The sequence below is a fragment of the Physeter macrocephalus genome, chromosome 9, assembly GCF_002837175.3.
Source record: "Physeter macrocephalus isolate SW-GA chromosome 9, ASM283717v5, whole genome shotgun sequence".
Classification (NCBI taxonomy): domain Eukaryota; kingdom Metazoa; phylum Chordata; class Mammalia; order Artiodactyla; family Physeteridae; genus Physeter; species Physeter macrocephalus.
The window spans coordinates 93,158,640-93,179,519 of NC_041222.1; the positions used below are offsets into that span (position 1 = coordinate 93,158,640).

The following is a 20,880-nucleotide window of genomic DNA, read 5'->3' on the forward strand; positions in this document are numbered from 1 at the left end:
GAGGCCACAGCAGTGAGAGGCCCGCGTACGCAAAAAAAAAAAAATAAAAAGAACTATTCCTTTTATTAGCCAGTAAAAATCTGACATGTAGAAGGCTATGTTAACCCTGCTTTGCAAATAACTTAAGTGTTTACCAACCTTTCCTCTTTGTAGATAGTGTACAGTCTGTATATAAATGACATAAATTGCTATTCACCCTAAGTGGGGTTTGGATTAGCTCACCTTAATTATAAAACTATAGGGCTTCCCTGGTGGTGCAGTGGTTGAGAGCCCGCCTGCCGATGCAGGGGACACGGGTTCGTGCCCCGGTCCGGGAAGATCCCACATGCCGCGGAGCGGCTGGGCCCGTGAGCCATGGCCGCTGAGCCTGCGCGTCCAGAGCCTGTGCTCCGCAACGGGAGGGGCCACAGCATTGAGAGGCCCGCGTACCACAAAACAAACAAACAAACAAACTATAAGCTGCTGAGCTACATTGAACGCTTAGATTAACTGCCAATGCTGAATAATCAGGCACTTAGCCTCTTGTAGGAATAATTTATGATACCGTTGCACATAGGAAGTCCATGTTCATTGAAGGAAAAAATGATTACAGTTAATTGAAGTTAATGAAAACTCAAAATTTATATATTTTGAAAATTGTATGATGACAGTAAAATGGTTAGATTTAAAACAAAGTATAAGCTTTTATGTACAAAAGATAAAACTATTTCAAAACCTAACGGAATGACTTGAGTACAGTGGAACCACAGTACATTCATATTTAATGTCCGTTGATTCAGCTGTACATGTTTGGCAAATAAAAGAGAAGTAACTTTTGAAATAGTGCAGGTAATTGAATTTATAATATCCCCAGAATAAGCATGAGATGAGAAATTGAGTCTGCTTTCTGTTCTTGCAGTCTTTAGTTCTGCCTCTCCCTCGTAGGGTGGGACCCTCACTGTACTATGTTTGTTTCTAGTGGTTAAAGGTTTATTGTTCATGCAGCATCACTTCTAAATACAAATCAACTATCTCACCTGGTACTCAACCAAAAAGCAGCTGTGGGCTTCCCTGGTGGCGCAGTGGTTGAGAGTCCGTCTGCCGATGCATAAATAGGTACCTGGGATGGGTGGAATCATACTTGCAGACTGTAACATTAAAAGCTTCTCACATTCCTATCCACATCCTATTTTACTAGACAGTATGTCAAAAGTATGGGTGTTTGAAAGACACATTGAATGCTTAGTTCTTTGTGTTTAGTAGCATGAGGAAGTTTTAGAGGCTGAAGAAAAGAATACAGAACTTACTGAATTTTTAATTAATTTTATTTAATGAAATAACTTTTTTTAATTAATTAAGTTTTTTATTTTTTATTTTTGGCTGTGTTGGGTCTTCGTTTCTGTGCGTGGGCTTTCTCTAGTTGCGGGAAGCAGGGGCCACTCTTCATTGCAGTGCGCGGGCCTCTCACTGTCGCGACCTCGTTGCGGAGCACAAGCTCCAGATGCGCAGGCTCAGTAGTTGTGCCTCACGGGCCTAGTTGCTCCGCGGCATGTGGGATCTTCCCAGACCAGGGCTCGAACCCGTGTCCCCTACATTGGCAGGCAAATTCTCAACTACTGCGCCACCAGGGAAGCCCAGAAATAACTTTTTAAAAGGATAAATATTGTGCCAAATCACCCTCTGATTACTAACTCACATACTTTAAAAATAGTTTCAATGCATCAATATATTCACAATACACACACACACACACAATGAATTTTGTACACATATGCCATATTCAGAATATTTTGTGTTAACGTATTTTTTCTGTCACTCATCAACAAGTGTTTCCTGAGTGCCAACTTTATGGCAGGCTCCGAGCATTAAATAATGAGTAGGATTCATGGTCTCTGTGGGAGCTGACAGTCTAATAGAAAAGATAAACTTATGAATAGATCACTCAGTGCGATATGAAAATATTTATTTATTTATTTTAATATGTATTTATCTATTTTGGCTGCGCCGGGTCTTTGTTGCAGCACACGGGATCTTTTAGTTGTGGCATGCAGACTTCTTAGTTGCAGCAGTGGGCTTCTCAGTTGTAGCATGAGAACTCTTAGTTGCGGCATGCATATGGGATCTAGTTCCCCGACCAGGGGTCGAACCCCGGCCCCCTGCCTTGGGAGCACAGAGTCTTACCCACTGGACCACCAGGGAAGTCCCCGAAAGTACTTATTTAATTATTAGCAATATTCTTCATATTAGGACTGAGCACAGTGCCTGACACATAGTAGGCATTCAATATTTGTTGACTGAATGAATGTTAATAAATCATAGTTTGTATTTGGCTTTATCCTGTTATTTGATGTTTGGCTAACAAAACATTTTTCTGGAACAGCTTAAGAGATAAATGAATCAAAACTTTAAATTGACAGTGCTGTATTATACCAGTTTTAAAACTGAACTGTAGGATATATCTCGTGTTAGTTGGAAGCCACTTATAGACCACTACGATTATAGATTTCTGTAAGCTACAACTTAGTCTAACATGATACAAGTATATACTTGAACAATACATTTTTATCAAAGTCCTTGATAAGCATGAGTGTGATGTTTTTGTCAAACATGAAAATAAGGTAATGGGGTCCCTATTATAATGTTTTGTTATAAATAGTCATTTTTTTGTAGAAAAATTGGGAAATGCAGAATCTAAGAAAAAAATTCTTATAAATGAAGTTATAAATGAATTATAATGAAATTACTGTTAACATTTTGTTATATTTCCTCACAGTCTTTTTCTTCTTTTACATGTATATATTTTTTAAAGAAAATTGAGATCGTTGTGTGCATTCTCTTTTGTAGTCTTTCGCCCCCACTCATCATTGTCTTGAGAGCACTTTTGTCTATCATTAAAATTTCTCCAAAAGTATGTTTAATGGTATAAATACCATAATTTATTTCACCGTTTCTCTTTGGATAATTTGGTTTGTAGCAGGTACTGCTTATTTGCCTACCTTTTCTCTCCTTCTTCCTTACTTTACTATCAAATCCCTGTTTTGTTCAGATAAATGGGATTGGGGGTCGTCAGGGAGAACTAAATAGGTACCTGGAATGGGTGGAGATCATACTTGCAGATTGTAACATTGCAGACTGTACCTATTTAAAAGTTCTCAGGGAGAACTTTTAATTTCAGGGAAGGAAGGCCCTTATCCCAGCCCAAGGGAATGAATTCTGGTTGGTTTGAAGTCATGGCAATCCATTCCCTGTTACCAGTGATTAGTCCAGGGTAAACATGAGATCCTCTTTTGCCCAGTAATATATAAAGGGATTTCTGCACGTTGTGTTGTCGTTGTTGTTTGTGTGTGTTGTTTTGAAATTTTTTCTTTCCAGATGAAAAGACTCTTGCAAGGTGAAAGCTTTTGGACCCGCATTGCACTATGTCATGTCAAATGTGGGGGTGTGTACTGTAGCAGCCATTTTGTGACCATGAGGAGGTGCTATAACTAAGAATGAAAAGCAGACCTGCTGTGAATAGCAGATCAAAGAGGGAGAGAGGGCATGATTTCTTGGTGAAGATGTTGAGCTGGTGCACTAAACCTAGACATCTTACCTCCAGACTACTTGTTTTGTGAGATGTTTAAATGTCTTTATGGCTTAAGCAGCAGTTAATTGGATATTGTATCACTTGTACTGTAAGTGGTACAAGGTTGTTTTCCAGTTGTTTCCGTTCTGCATATTGCTGCAATTAGCATCTTTTTGAATACATCTTTAATAGCATTTCTGATATTTCCTTAGATTGGATTCTTATAATAGAATGAGTATTTTTAAGAGTGTGAGCATTTTTAAGACTTTTGATATGTATTGCCAAATCGTTTTCACAGAACTTTATTTTCTCCTCCATACTTAATAATTTCTCTTTCCTTGAGCCTGTATGAGAGAATCAAGGCATGATAATTTTTTTTTTTTTCCATGCCCAGAGCAAGCATTGATCTTTCCTGAAGCAATGTGGGCTTTGGTAGTACACCAGGGACTGGTCCAAATGTGACTGATAAAACAGAATAGTAAAGTTTCACTTTTGCCTGAGCCTTTTGATATTCCTTCTTCATTTGCACCCATTATAAAGTACTTCCTCTGTGGTAGGGGAAGCTAAATTTTAGTTTCCTTTCATTGATTTTATAATAAGAGAAAGGATTAAAGGGAACATTTTCAGCATAGGATGTGTTGTACTAAATGCACAGGAGCCACCAAAGAGAAAATGTTATCAGATGTTTAGGTGACGTAAATGTTATCAGATGGACAACTGATGAACAATTGTTGACATATAGAAATGATTCTTGAGGTTGAGTAAAAATTCTGTTCACATAGAAATACAAAGAGTATCGAACAGATCTTCTGATAATCATGACCTTTAATTGATGTGTACAAGATAATTGTACAGTTGCATCCTGATGTATAATACGAGGAAATAAAACTTGAGATTAGAGGCTGAGAAGTATATCAACCAAATTGCATTGTAGTGTGGATGAGCATTATAGCTCATTACTTCAAAAAGTTTAGTTGGTCATTTCAGGAGGCAGAGATAAAGACCAAATAATTCAAAAGATATATCATATTCTTGGTTGGGAAAGGTAAGTAGGAAAAGAGAAAGTGCTTTCTATGTTTATATATGAATTTAATGTAATTTTTCCTTGGAATATTTTGTGAAATTTGAAATATTATGTTGAAAACAAAAGTCAACCCAAAAAAAGGAAAAAGCCATCCAATTATATTTGTATGTGTCTATATATTTACATTTTATAGTGTTTATTTTGCAAGGTCTGTCTCAAAATGTACATTATTTTGATCCAACAATTTCATTTTTGAGAAACTATACTGCAGATGTACTCATAATTATGTACAATGACATATGAATGGTTTGTCACAATAATTGAGAAGTTCTACTGGCATTTAATGAGCAGGGTTCAGGAATACAAAACATCCTGCAACAAAGAATTATGCTTGTTAATAGTACCTAAGTTGAGAGACATTGTTAAATTCTGGGGATGTGGAGATAAACAAGCAAAGCCAAGTCCTTTATTGTTTTGTTTTGTTTTTTAAATATTTATTTATTTATTTATTTGGTTGCACTGGGTCTTAGTTGTGGCAGGTGGGCTCCTTAGTTGCGGCAGTCAGGCTTCTTAGTTGTGGCATGTATGTGGGATCTAGTTCCTGACCAGGGACTGAACTCGGGCCCCCTGCATTGGGAGCGCGTAGTCTTAACTACTGGGACACCAGGGAAGTCCCTACTGTGTTTTCTAGTGAGAGAGATGGCATCTTATATTTGCTTAGTGCCTATGAAAATCAAATCAGGGTAAGGGACAGAAGGGGGACAGGAGTAGCTAATTTAGTTGGAGATCAGGGAAGTCCTATCTGAAGAGGTAATATTTGAACAAAAACTTGAATGACCTGAGGGAATGAGCCATGCGTAGATGGAGGGGTGGGGTGAGTACATTCCAGGCAAAGGGCATATCAAGTGTAAAAGCTCTGAGGAAGGAGCAAGCTTAAGGCAGCCCAGGAATAGAAACAAGGTCAGTGTGGCTAGACAGAATGAGTAAGGGGACAATGTGGACAGTGTATCAGAGACATAGGCAGGGTTTACATGATGTCAGGCCTTGCAAACCATGGTAGAGTTTGGGTTTTATTCTGAATGCAGTGGGAAGCCATTAGAGCTTTTTTGTTTGTTTATTTGTTTGTTAAGCATGGACGTGACATATTCACATTTATGTTTTAAAACAATTACTCTGGCTGTTACATGGTGGACTAACTATGGGAGCCCAGAAAGACTAATTAGTAATCTCATCCAGTAAGCATAGGCAGGAGATGTTGGTGATTTATAGAGTAGGCATTTTGAGAAGCATTTGGATTCAGGATTTTGAAGTCTTTCCTTTCAAAAAGGTGGGAAATCTTGGTTGAATTAAGCTCTTAAGGTCATGGCACATTTATTACTAGTCTTTTCTAAGTCCCTCTATTGTTTTGTTTTGTTTTTCTTATCTGTGACCTCTATTTTCCTTACTCCCTCTCCCAACTATACATGTTTCTATTGTATTTAGTATATGCCTCAGAATACATATATTATTAATGATTTTTTAATATATAACGTTTTTGTGGGAAAAGTATTTTAATTTTACATAAATGTTATGGTGCTATTCATTCATTCTCAAACTTTAGCATGCATCATAATTACCTGGAGGGCTTGTTCAAAAACAGATTGCTGGAGCCCACCCCAGAATTTCTGATTCTTTAGGTCTGGGATAGACCCTGAGAATGTATATTCTAACAAGTTGCTGTGTGATGCTGATGTACCACACCTTGAGATGAATGTGACCACCCTGAGAATCACTGCTGTAGCTCTCTTTCTCTTGATTTTGGTTTTTACATATCAGTATGTTTTTAAGATCTATCTGGGTTTCTGTCTGCTCCATAGTATCCCATAGTATACATCTATGACATTTTAGTTCTCTGTTCTCTGTGGTGGACACTAGGTTGCCTCTAGTTTCTTTCTATCATGGACACTGCTGTGAGGCACACTCTTATATAAATCCACTTATGGTCCCATGTTTTAGTTTCTCTATGGTTTATGAACAAGAGTGGGATTGCTAGGGAAAAGGGTACCTACCTTCATGTAATACTTGAACTGATTATTGCAGATCACTCTTCAGAACAGCTGTACCAGTCTGTACTCCTACCAGTAGCACCTAAGAGTTCATACTTCCTCATGTCCCTCTTCCAGAATTTGGTTTCATCTCATTTTCTAATATTTACCAAAATGATAAAGTAGTATCTTATTGTCATTTCAATTAATATTTCTTTAATTACTAATGACACTGAGCGTCTTCTCATATATTAGCCATTCCACCCATACAATCACTGTTGAGTTTCTTGTATGACATTTCAGAGGTAGGTTAAGCATATACAAACATATTTGCATATCTGTTTTAAAAAATAAATGTACTTACTAAGGTACATTGCCCTTTAAGTGCTGCTTTATCTGGGTCCCACAGATTTTGACATGTATTGTTTTTATTATCATTCAGCATTTTTTAAAGAATTATCTTTAAACCCTAAGACAATGAAGCAGTATGTTTTTTGTTTCCAGTCATGTGGGATTTTTTTAGAGTTAGTATTTTGTTACTGATTCTAAGTAGTGTAATTTGATTAGAGAACATAATCTGAATAATATTCATTCTTTGGAATTTATTGAGACTCCCTTTGGAATTTATTGTGGTACCCAGTAGATTTTTGTGACTATCCCGTATATACTTGAAAATAATGCATTCTGTACTTGTTCACTTGTTCTCTATAAGTTTGATTATTTTTGTTTGCTTGAACTATGATTTACTTTTGGTTTTGCGTCAAAATCTCCAGCTACAGTTATTGATTTAGCTGTTTCTCACAATAGTCCTGTCAATTTTTGCTTATGTTTTGAAGCTGTATATGAATGAGATATGTATATTTCACGATTAGACTATATGATTTATTTTCATTATTCACGGATTCTGTATTCGTATATATGCTTCCCTACTAAAATTTGTTTGTAATCCCAAAATCAATACACATAGTGATTTTGAGGTCCTAGGCCCTCTCAGCAGAAGGAGCTAGGAGATATATATGTATGCGTGTATATATGTATATATATATATACACACACACACTATATATATATATATATATATGTAGCTTGGTTATACATAGTGTGTGTATATATATATTATATACATATATAACTTGGGTTAGTTCTCCCCCATCCCGTCCCTTTCTTCGTTACTTTGTTATCCATTTATAATACAGTTAGGCTCATTTGTTACTGTTCGTATTATATTTGGTGTTTCTATCACATGCTGGTTGATTTAAATACTCATTTTGAGTAATTTTAATACCCAAATAATTTTAAATACTGTGGTCCTAGAGGTCAGACCTATCCGAAGAGGTATGCTTTGAGAAGTGTCACTCCGGCCTCATCCCTCCTAACCTGTTCCCAGTCCCCACTTCTTTCCACCCATTTCCTCTATGCCTGCTCTAGGTAACCAGTCTCTTTAGTTTATGATTTATCTTTCCCTTATTTCTTATGCACAAATGAGCAGCTAATATATGTTTTTCTTATACCCCTTCTTTATTACATAAACAGTAGCATACTGTAGATACTCTTTCATTTTACTTTTTTCTTAACAGTGTATCCTAGAAATTGCCCCATATCAGTTTATAGAGAGATCTTTCTCACGTTTTTTTTCATAGCTTCATAGTACTTTATTGTGTGGATGTATCATAATTTGCTCAGCCTCTCTCCTTTGTATGGTCATTTAGGTAGTTTCAAATACTTTGCTATTACAAACAACACTGAAACCTGTGTGTATGTATTTTCTTATTGTTGGAAGTGTATCTTCAGGGTAGGCTCCTAGATGTGGTCAAAAGTTAAATGTATATGTGGTTTTGTCGGTTCTTGCCAAATTATTTTATACCATGCAAATTATTTTTATGTAGTCAAATTTACCCATCTTTTCTTTTTTTGCCTTTGGACTTTTAGTCATTAGTTTTAAAGTTTTTCCCTACACTAAGGCTAAAGAAAACTCACCTACATGTTTTCTTCTAGAACTTGTATGGTTGCATTTTGATATTTAGATCCCTTATCCATTTGTTATTCATTTTGTGAGATATGGATCTAATTTTTTTTTGAAATAACACCAGTTGTCCCAGAGACATTTATTAAGAAGCTCATCATTTCTCCAGTGATTTAGGGTGCCACCTTTCTTATATCTCAAATTTTTATGTGTATGTGCATTAATTTCTGACCCATTTTATTCCACTGGTATATTTATCTACATATGTGCCAGGACCACTATTTTAATTTAGAAAGTTTATAGTATGTTTTAACCATCTTTTTCAGTGTTTTTTCTGGCTGTTTCCTGGCTGTTCTTACATGTTTATTTTGCCATATAAATTTTATTATCAACTTGTCTAACTCCATAGAATAGCTTATGGTATTTTTATTGGAAATGTAATGGGTTTATAAACTAGGAAGAACTGTAATCTTTTCTTTTTTCTTTTTTTTGGCTGCGCTGTGCAGCATGTGGGATCTTAGTTCCCCGACCAGGGATGGAAACCTCACCCCCTGCAGTGGGAGCACAGAGGCTTAACCACTGGACCACCAGGGAAGTCCCAAGAACTGTAATCTTTTAATGCTGAATCATCCTATCCAAAAACAGGGAATGTCTTTCCATTTGTTCATGTCTACTTTTGTGTCTTTCAGGAGTGTTTTTTAAACTTTTTCCTGGTATGAGATTTGTACATTTCTTGTTAAATTTATTCCTATGTAGTTAATCTTCTTTGCTGCTATTGTAAATGGAGTTTTGTCTACCATTGTGTCCCACTTATTGTTTGTGTACATGAAGGCTATTGATTTTGTATGTTAATTTTATATCCTTCCATGTTACTGAATTTTTTATTAGTTTAGTTAGTTGTATCATTGATTTTTCTGGAGTTTATCAAGTATGCTATTATATCATCTGCAAATAGAGATAGTTTTTGTTTTTCTTTACTCATTCTTTTTTTTTTTTTTTAAAGAAGATGTTGGGGGTAGGAGTTTATTAATTAATTTTTTTTTTTTTTTTTGCTGTGTCGGGTCTTCGTTTCTGTGCAAGGGCTTTCTCTAGTTGTGGCAAGCGGGGGCCACTCTTCATCGCGGTGCGCGGGCCTCTCACTATGGCGGCCTCTCTTGTTGCGGAGCACAGGCTCCAGACACGCAGGCTCAGTAGTTGTGGCTCACGGACCTAGTTGCTCTAAGGCATGTGGGATCTTCCCAGACCAGGGCTCGAACCCGTGTCCCCTGCATTAGCAGGCAGATTCTCAACCACTGCACCACCAGGGAAGCCCTCTTTACTCATTCTTAAGCCTCCAACTGATTTGTCTAATTCAGTTAGCTAATACCTCTAGTACAATGTTGAATAGTAGTGGTATTAGTGGATATCCTTGCCTTGTTCCTGATTTTAGTGGAAATGTCTCTACTGTTTCTCCACTAAATAAAATACAGGTTTTAGGACTAAGGTATGTGTGTGGGTGACTTTATCCTAGAGATCTAGATATTTGGATGGAACATGGGAACAGAAATTAAGAAGAGATTTCTATGAAGGCTACTCTCTTACGTTCTTTCAAATTCTAGGGCAGGGAGTTCCCTGGAGGTCTAGTGGTTGGGACTCTGAGCTTCCACTGCAGGGGGCACGGGTTCAGTCCCTGGTCGGGGAACTAAGATCCCACATGCCATGTGGCACAGCCAAAAAAAAAAAACCCCACAAAACCAAAAACAACAAAAAAGACAAATTCTAGGGCAACAGCACAACACACTCAAAAGCTGGAATTCTTCATGTTTCAACTTGGGAATATCAATGAGATACGCCATTATAGCAAGTCATTTGAATTTGTATAAATTGTCTTTATGTGTTATTGTGATCAAAAATAAAAATTTTATCATTGTGTTTATCTTGTAGTGTGTGCTGTTTTTATGGAGTTTAAAGATTAATCATCCCAAAACATTGTTTCTGCTTCGAGGAAATCATGAATGCAGGCATCTTACAGAATATTTCACCTTCAAACAGGAATGTAAGTATAATCACTCCTCCAGAACTTTTTAAGTTATCCTGTAGCCAGTCCCAGCGAATTAAACTCAAAGAAAAGAAACTAATGGACCTCAAATGCTTCCTGTTCTGTTTTCGTTTTTGTTTTGTTTTCTGGTGAGAACCTAGATTCCACTTTTTAACACTTGTTTTGAAAATAACTTTTGAGTATCCCCCTGGGTCTATAAGTAATACATTTAGCATATTTGGAAAACGTTAAAAAGTCCAAAGATATAAATTGTCCACAATTATACTACTTAAAATTAATCACGATTATCTCACTATTTGGTATATAGTCTTCTATTCTTTTCTGTATACATAAAAACCTATCATTGAAATAGTTCAGATATATCTATATCCATACAATCCTCCCTTGATTTCCCGGGAATTGGTTCCAGGACCCCCACAGATACCCACATCCGCAGATTCTCAAGTCCCTTATCTAAAATGGTGTAGTATTTCCGTATAACCTTCATATATTCTCCTGTATACTTTAAGTCATCTCTAGATTATTCATAATACCTAATACAAATGCTATGTAAATAGTTGTAAATACAATGTAAATGTTATGTAAATAGTTGCTGGCCCACTGCAAATTTAAGTTTTGCATGTTGGAACTTTCTGGAAATTTTTTTTTTCCCCAAATATTTTAGTTCCGCAGTTGGTTGAATCCGTGGATGCAGAACCTGTGGATATGGAGAGCCAACTGTATATATTTTTGCAATAAAGTTGGGCTCGTAGTATATGTACTGTTTAATAAATTGCTCTTTTCATGTTATGTAATAGCATTTTTCCATTTTATTAAATATTTTTTAACATGACTTTATAATATTAATGTTTTTAAAGTATTCCATCTTATGAATGTACTATCGTGTGTGGCCAATTTAGTAGCAACTGTAGGACATTTAAGTTGATTCCAACTATAAATAATACTGTAATAGTAAAAAAATATATTTATTATTAAAGGTAGAAATTTTTTGAAACTCAAAACATTACAAGCTGATTTAAAAAAACAAAAACAGGGAATTCCCTGGTGGTCCAGTGGTTAGGATGCCGTGCTTCCACTTCCACTTCCACGAGGCCCAACTAAGATCCTGCAAAGTCTCAAGCCGTGAGGTGAAGCAAAAACAAAAACAAAAACCTCACAGATTTCTTTGGCCAGAATCTAGGTACTCACAATTGGCTCTAAGTAACATGCAGCATGATGGTGACTATATTGGGCTTGTTTGGGAGAACTTGCCTCTGGACATTTGCACGTATCATCTCTTGTTTCCCCAGGTGTCTATCTGCTTAGAAGACCTACATCCTTACTTCATTCGTGTCATAGCCTCAGAGATTTTCTTCCCTGGTTGCTTTTTCTAAATTAAACTCTTATCACTTTATTCTCGTACCCTACTTTTTTTCCCCATAGTATCTATCAATACCTGAAATTTTTATATATCCTATATATATATAATTTATATATTTTTAATATATGTATTTATTTACTGTCTTTCTCTCCCACCAGAATTTAAGCTGCATGACAGCAGGGACGTGTTTTGTTCTCTGTTGTTTTTCCAGGACACTATCTAATAAGTCACAGTAGATGCTTAACAAATGTTGGTTGAATTAAATTGTTGAATGAATGGATCCTTTGTGATTTATATCTTTAGGATAGACTCTCAGAAAAGAATTACTAGGTGTCAGGGCATGAACATTTTAAAGACTTTTGGTACATACTCTAGCACTCAAAAAAATTATATATCAGTTTATACTACATGGAATTTTTGTATTGTTATAGTGAAAGGAAAATACTGAAATAAAAAACAGAATTATACTTTTTTTGATTTCTAAAGTGTTAGTATATTCTTTATAAAATAAGAAAGGTAAAATAATCTCTTGTCTAGCTCTAAAGTCTACCTCTTTCCCCCCATAATCCTGAATATATAAAAATGCGGGGGCTCACATGCCGCGGAGCGGCTAGGCCCGTGAGCCATGGCCGCTGAGCCTGCACGTCTGGAGCCTGTGCTCCGCAACGGGAGAGGCCACAACAGTGAGAGGCCCGCATACCACAAAAAAAATAAAATAAAATAAAATAAAAATGCTTTGAGACTTCCCTGGCGGTCGACTGGTTAAGACTGCACTTCCACTGCGAGGGGGCGAGGGTACCTCCCCTGGTCAGGGAACTAAGATCCCACCTGCCACGTGGTGTGGCCAAAAAAAAAAAAAACCTTTATTGTTCATATAATTGATATTTTGATCATGGATTTTACTTTGTGTCCTATTCAGATTTCTCTTCAGATTATCATCTTGGAGGAATATATTATATTTGAAGTTTTATTACCAAAAGAATATTCAAAGTTGAAAAAAACTTTTAAATTTGTTTTCAGAGACTCAGTTTATTCAGCTGCCACAAAATCCCTCTACTTACAATTTGAGAATGTTCCCAATGCTCATTTTAACTCTTGTTACCAGTAGCTTCCTACATTGAAGTTAGCAGTTGTGATGACAGCCTTCCTCCTAGTAACGCCTGAAAGGAAAGGTCTTTCTTATTGAAAGAAATTTTAGAGTGTGGACACTTAAAAACCCTGTGAGAGAAAAGTCAGCTACAAATGGGCAAGATATAGATCATTCCAGGCCTTGGAACTTATTGAAATAAACACTTTAAATCAGTAATTAACCAGGAAGTTTAAAAAAAATTAGATCTACTGTTGGTGAGTGTTTAAATTGGTGTAAAGTACTTAAAGAGTAATTTTGGAATATCCGTAAAAATTTCTGACCCAGCAGTTTGGCTTCTAGGAATTTATCATGCAGATTGTATCTTTTCTTTTTTTAATTTTTTTATTTTTATTTTTATTTATTTTTGTCTGCGTTGGGTCTTTGTTGCTGCATGCGGGCTTTCTCTAGCTGCGGAGAGCGGGGGCTACTCTTCGTTGTGGTGCATGGTCTTCTCATTGCTGTGGCTTCTCTTGTGCAGCACGGGCTCTAGGTGCGCAGGCTTCAGTTGTGGTGCACGGGCTTAGTTGCTCCGCGGCATGTGGGATCTTCCTGGACCAGGGCTCAAACCCGTGTCCCCTATATTGGCAGGCAGATTCTTAACTGCTGCACCACCAGGGAAGCCCTGTATCTTTTTTTTTTAATACTGCATAACAAATTACCACAAATTTAGCTGCTTAAAACAGTATATTAGTTATCTCATAGTTACTGCAGGTCAGAAGTCCAGGCACAGTATGGCTAAATTTGCTGCTCAGGGTCTCACTGGGCCAAAATTAAGGTGTCACCAAGGGCTGTGTTCTCATTTGGAGCTTGGTGTCTTCTAAGCTCACTAGTTGTTGGTGGTCCTTATTGACTGTAGGATTAAGGCCCCTATTTTCCTGCTAGCTGTTGGCTAGAAACTGCCCTCAGTTTCTAGAGCACAAATGCATCTCTCTGCCTTCCTCTTCTATGATCAGCCAGCTGGAGAAAACACTCTGCTTTTCAGAGGCTCACCTGATTAGGTCAGGCCCACCCAGGAGAATCTCCCTTTTGCCATAATGATACATAATCTTGGGAGTCTTGGTGTATTTCCCAGTTCCACCCGCTCAAAGGGGCACAGATTACACGAAGGTATAGGTCATTGCAGGTCATTTTAGAATTCTGCCTACCACACTATATACTCAAAAAGATAAGAAGATATGGATCTATAAGGATGTTCATTATAATGTTAATTGTAATAGCAAAAAGAAAAGAATCGAAATGTCAGTAAAGGACTGCTTAAATAAGGGATAATACATCTAAAAAATGGAATGTTAGGCAGCTGTTGTAAGCTCAAGGTGGATCTAGATGTACTGATATGGAGAGCTGTTCAGATATATTGTTAGGTGACGGAAGCCATTTGCAGAACACGTATAGTGTGATCTCCTTTGTAAATTAAAAATATATAAGGTGCAGAAGTAATTGGTAACAGTGATTACCTGTGGGAAGCTGGATCAGGAGGACTAGTACTTTTAATTTTTTATCTTCCCATAGGACTCCTTGAATTAGCTTTTTATCACCACTATGTAATACTATTATAACAATTTTTTAAACTGGTAACTTTCAAATTATCCTTTTGGGGCCCAAGCATTTAAAAGGCTTTTTAAAGCATCCCAGGTAATTCTGTGGCACACTGCTGGTTAAGAACACCTCTTCCAGAGGCTTGGAAAGTATCTACTGTTCGTCATTTGAGAACCACTTCATCAAGTACTTTAAAAATTGGAAATATTTTGCATTGTTTTTCTAAGCCAAATATTAGGGTGGTCCTCGTTAACACCTCTGTTTCTTTACCTGGGAAAATTAAACAGTGCCTATCAAGCAGTTAACAAAGGCCCTGGAATGCTCAATATTTGGCAATAGATAAGTAATGAAGAAAAAGCTGTGTATGGATGCCTCTGAATTAAGATTCATGTTTTTTCGGTAACATTCTATCTAATTCTTCCTCTGTTTATTCATAATTCTTTTTTTGATTAGTATAACTGGTTCAGACTGTTTTCAGAAAATAGAACAATAGGTTTGGGAAACAGTTTGAGTGTGTCATTTTGCACAGGATTTCTTATCTCAGGTTTTTCTTTGCTTTTCACATGCTTTAATTTAGTTAAACCACGTTTCTTTCTTTTTCTCTTATCTGCCAAGATACTCCTGTTTCATTCTAATGCTGCATCCGAAATGTTAATAAATCTTGGAATAAGCACACAAATTCAAGTACAATTTCAAATTTTGTTCCTATGTAAGGAAAGAGCATGTGTGCCACTTTGCATGAGTGTTTTTACTGATAAGCTGATCTTTCTTAAAGGGCCACTGTGACATTTAGAATCAGCACCTTATAATTACTGTTAAGTGATGCTTAGTTCCAAATTGTGCAGCTGCACTCTTGTTAATATTTCTAGGAGGGGCAGGTGGAGGCTTTTCTTTTCTTATATCAAGTTTTAAAGTGCTTTATATTGCAGAGATTTTTTTTGTTTGTTTGTTTTGTTTTGTTTTTTTGTGGTATGCGGGCCTCCCTCTGTTGTGGCCTCTCCCGCTGCGGAGCACAGGCTCCGGACGCGCAGGCCCAGCGGCCATGGCTCACGGGCCCAGCCGCTCCGCGGCATGCGGGATCCTCCCAGACCGGGGCGCGAACCCGGTTCCCCTGCATCGGCAGGCGGACGCGCAACCACTGCGCCACCAGGGAAGCCCTTATATTGCAGAGATTTTTTTTTCTTTCAAATCCAGAGATAATTTGAGTAGTAAAGTATAACAGTTAATTTTTGACATATTTATCTTTGCAAAAACATTTCTTTATTGTTATGTACTTGGAAAGCAAGAAACCTAGTGGCTTTATGATTCCATCTCACAGCTCTGGGTCCATATTTCTAAAGTAAATTAATTTCTTATTTCCAAGGGCCCCTCTTTTGATGTGTAGTTAAACAGCTTACTGAAATTACAGGAGGTTCCAGAAACTCCTGTAATTTTGCTAATGAAAACAGTATTGTTATGACAGGTTGATTTTTTTTTTTAAATAAACAAATGTTTGCCATTGTTCATTACTTATAGTACCAAGAGATTTGTGTGGTTAGATTGTGGTATATCCATAAAGTGAAATATTATATAGATATTAAAAAATAACAAAACTCTTCATATAACGATGTGGCATGATCTCCAAAATATAAATCCAAAAAACGGTAATTCCCTGGTGGTGCAGTGGTTAGGACTTCATGCTCTCACTGCCAGATGCCTGGGTTCAATCCCTGATCCGGGAACTAAGATCCCTCGTGCTGCACGGCACAGCCAAAAAAGAAAAGTCCAAAAAGGGGCTTCCCTGGTGGCACAGTGGTTAAGAATCCGCCTGCCAATGCAGGAGACGCGGGTTCGAGCAGCGGAGCAACTAAGCCCGTGCGGCACAACTACTGAGCCTGTGCTCTTGAGCCGGAGAGCCACAACTGCTGAGCCCATGAGCCACAACTACTGAAGCCCGCACGCCTAGAGCCCATGCTCTGCAACAGAAGCCACCACAATGAGAGGCCTGCACACCGCAATGAAGAGTAGCCCCCTCTCGCTGCAACCAGAGAAAAGCCCACGTGCAGCAACGAAGACTCAACGCAGCCAAAAGTAAAATAAATAAAACAAAATAAATAAATTTATTTAAAAAAAGAAGTCCAAAGAGCACGTGAAAACAGTGTACATATTCTACATTTATGTTAAAAAACAAAAGGATGTTGTGGAAATGGAATAAATATACATATCTGCATATGTATGCGTAGAATATCTTTATAAAGACACTCAGGAAGCTAGTTGCCTGCAAAGGAGGGAGGAGGCACTAATTCTGAACCTTTTTTTTTTTTTTTTTTGAACCTATTAACCTTTGTTTTAAAAAAGCAATGAAAGCAAATAAAAATTAAAACAAATATATAATTACTGTTTAGACCGGGTCATGGTTTCCTGCAAGTAGTGCTGACTCTCAAAATAACTTTCAAAGAATATTGTTGAGAATTTTGTTTTGTTAATGTTATATTATTGATACTAGTTAGAACTTGTATCAGTGTGATCCTATGACTGAGGTGCATGTTTCCTTCATTATGGGATATATCTTACAATTTATCATGAAAATGAAACACTTGAGTCAGCTAATTTAACCTTTGGTAATTATATATTTGGCTCTTTAGATTCTCCTACTAAATATTTAATTTAAAAATAATGACTGGGAGGAGTATTGCGTCATGTTAAGAGTATGAACAGGTTCTAGTTCTGCCACTTACTAGTTGCAGCTTTGGACAAGTGAGCCCAGTTTCCTCAGCTTTTTAATGAAGGTAATGTACCTACTTCACAGGGTTTCAGTGAGGATAAAATAAGGTAATTTTATTGGTTAACACTTATATAGAACCAACTTTGTGTCACACATTATTCAATGCATTTTACATATGTGAATTCATTTAATCCTCACGGCAACCTTGTAATGTAGGTGGGTATTATTATTAGGCCTATATTATAGATGAGGAAGTAAAGGCACAGAGAGTCAAGTAATTCGTCCAAAGTACTATTGCTAGTAAGTGGCGGAGCTGAGGTTCGAATCCAGGAAGTCAGGTTCCAGACTGCATTCCACTGTGTTGAACACTTAACTCACTGATGGCACAGGTACGTTGTGAGCCTTCAACAGATTTCAATAATATAGGTGATATAATAATAAATATTACTATACAAGGATTATATATCCATCCTAGAAAATACAGCTAAACTAAGTCATCTTCAATCTAACCCCTCAGAAAATAAAAATGTTGGTATTTATATACATATTCATCACCTTTAAGAAAATAAAAATGGTAACATTCTGTAACCCATTTTGGTTGTGCGCTTTGTTCAATTTGATTTGTGACTTCCTGTTTTAATTTACAAAATGGGTTAAGACACTGTATTACCTTCTGTCTTTCTCCAGACTTGGTAGTCTTCTGGAAGTAGGCTAAGGAACTCTTGAGTCATTCTTTGGGTTGAAGGGCATCTTATTGATGTAAAATGGTATTTGGAGCATGAATTAATAACTAATTAAAATCCCTGCCTATATGCAACCTTAGGACTCTTACAAAGGAATTCCTTATTGGTGTTGGCAACAGGGGGAACTCTGGCTCCATGGATTTACAGGAGAAAAAATCAATCACTGGCCACAAATGAAAGGGTTTTTTTCCCTTGATTTTTTTTCCTTTAACACACTTTTTGGCCAGTGCTGGGTCTGCTTCTGAGATAGCCAAACGTGTAGTGCTCAGATACAAAGCAGAATATAAGGATGTAATTGCAAGGAGATACAAAGATGCAGAAGACATGGCTCTTATTAACTTGGATGTCATAATAGAGTTAGCATATATTGTGAACTAGATGATTCTAACTGCCTTTGTGGTAATACAGAATGCTCTAAAAGTTTATGAAGGAACTCACAGCCTCCCTTAATGCCCTCAAATCCTGATCAGTATTGGCAATAGACAGTCTTCACCTTCAGGGATGAAGCATCTTAAGTGTGGTCCACTGGTTACACCTTCCCTTTAGGGATCTCTCTCCAGTCATTACTGCTACCCATGTACTGCACTCTGGCCCAAATCTGGACACATCACCCTTCATATTATTCCCCAAAGCCTTGCCAAGACCAGGCTCTGATACTTGAACATGTCTTTTCTAAAAGCATGGAGATTACAAGAAGAAAATAAACGCAGAAATAATTACCAACTAGATAATCTGACTCACTTGCTATAGTGTTGTTCTCTGGGCCCTGTAGGCTTTGTCTCATCTTCACAGAATCCTGGAAGAGAAGGAGCTCACAGTTCGGTAGGGCTGCCTGCCTGTATAACTTGTGGCCGTCTCCACCAGTATGCACCTGCTAGCATATTGGCTTTTTGAACCCAAGGCCAAAGAAGAAAACATTCCCTTTCTCTTTAAACTAAAGCCATCTGCCAGCTATTATTTCATGACCTGTTCTTTTTAGATAATTGTGGAAGCCAACCCACTGTCTGCCCACTGGAGTGTTTTTTTGTTCTGTAGCCTCAAAATGACAACCACATCAAAATACAGTTCACTGAGATGAACATTTTTACATAAAATAAAATCAGTACATAATTTGCTTGAAGACCTTAAAAATCATAAGCAAAAATATTATTGACATTTTATTGATGACACCTAAAACTTCAGTTTCTATTTATATATCTTCAGTACCACCAGGAAGTCTTTTTAGACCCAACAAAATATTCAGACTCACGGGAGACCCATACATGGCATCCATCCTAGAAGAGTACAGTTCAGGAAGGGCAGCATCAGGCATCCCTTTTCATGGAGTAGTCCTCATAGAAGTACATGCCGCAGTCCGGAGCTTTTCTGCCTTTTGCCTCCCTTTCTCCCACCCTCTCCTAGTCACAGCTCAGGTGCAAGGAAACAGTATCCACATTGGGCAGATGAGGGAGCCACCCTGGCTTAGAAGCCTCATGCACCACAGGTGCCAGTATCTTTTGTAAAAGTTTTATTGGCATAGCTTCCAGGGTCCCACGAGGGACATACCTTAAGAGTCACCGCACTCAGAGAAGCCCAAAGCTATAGCTTCCGCCAGGTAATTGGGTAATTTTTACCATAAGAAATGTTGCCTAATAACACAGTTGATTACGTTCACCTTATCAGGTTTCCAGGACAACAGAGCTAGAAAGTTAATCCAAGGTCACACTTGTAGAAAAAGAGGGAGATTTTGTTTGCCCTTTATCCACAACTTTTCAGAAATATCTTTACAAAGATGATTGTGTTTTCAAATTTGCCTGTAACAAATGGCTTTGGAGTAGCTTCATAATCAACTGGCATATATCCTTTTTCATGTATGATAAATTTTAACTCTCTTCCTTTGTTTTTCCTTTTTTGATAGGTCGAATCAAATATTCTGAACAGGTGTATGATGCGTGTATGGAAACATTTGACTGTCTTCCTCTTGCTGCCCTCTTAAACCAGCAGTTTCTGTGTGTACATGGAGGAATGTCACCTGAAATTACTTGTTTAGATGACATTCGGAAAGTAAGTAATCTTTCATTAGTCTCATGGAGTAAATATGCTTTTAATTTTGTTTTTTATTACAGTCAACTAATATGTCTTTATTGCTGAAAATTTTTAAATACAGATAATTAAAAGTAAGAAAATGGAAATCACCTGTGATCTTGTCATTGGGCAATAACTACTGTTAACATTTTCCTATGTATCTTCCAGAAAATGTCTAATTTTTTAAAAATAAATTTATTTATTTTATTTATTTATTTTTGGCTGCATTGGGTCTTTGTTGCTGCGCACGGGCTTTCTCCGGTTGCAGCGAGTGGGGGCCACTCCTCGTTGCAGTGCGCAGGCTTCTCATTGTGGTGGCTTCTCTTGTTGCGGAGCATGGGCTCTAGGCATGCAGGCTTCAGTAGTTGTGGCATATGGGCTCAGTAGTTGTGGCTCGTGGGCTCTAGAGTGCAGGCTCAATAGTTATGGCTCACGGGCTTAGTTGCTCCCCTGCACGTGGGATCTTCCTGGAGCAGGGTTCGAACCTGTGTCCCCTGCATTGGCAGGCGGATTCTTAACCACTGCTCCACTAGGAGCCCAGAAAATGTCTGATTTTTAACGAAGTCTGTGCTTTTACCAACTAGAAACATATTTTTTTTTTTTTTTTTTTTTTTTGCGGTACGCGGGCCTCTCACTGCCGTGGCCTCTCCCGTTGCGGAGCACAGGCTCCAGACACGCAGGCCCAGCGGCCATGGCTCACGGGCCCAGCCGCTCCGCGGCACGTGGGATCCTCCCGGACCGGGGCACGAAC

At 37.7% G+C, this 20,880-nt stretch overlaps 1 protein-coding gene and 1 long non-coding RNA gene across 5 annotated transcripts in view; one reads left to right on the forward strand and one right to left on the reverse strand.

Moving 5' to 3' along the window:
* PPP3CC (protein phosphatase 3 catalytic subunit gamma) overlaps positions 1 to 20,880 on the forward strand; it is a 90,886-nt gene that overhangs the window by 40,611 nt on the left and 29,395 nt on the right. For all 4 annotated transcript variants that reach the window (XM_028494188.1, XM_028494189.1, XM_024130751.2 and 1 more), the window contains exons 4-5: positions 10,479 to 10,590; positions 19,963 to 20,108. In XM_028494188.1, the coding sequence (XP_028349989.1) occupies positions 10,479 to 10,590; positions 19,963 to 20,108 (258 nt within the window). The remainder of the gene's footprint in view (positions 1 to 10,478; positions 10,591 to 19,962; positions 20,109 to 20,880) is intronic.
* On the reverse strand, positions 12,836 to 19,531 carry LOC114486908 (uncharacterized). Its single transcript, XR_003681334.1, has 2 exons — positions 19,315 to 19,531; positions 12,836 to 13,113 (listed from the first exon to the last, which is right to left on the reverse strand). It is a non-coding gene; the product is annotated as an uncharacterized lncRNA (long non-coding RNA).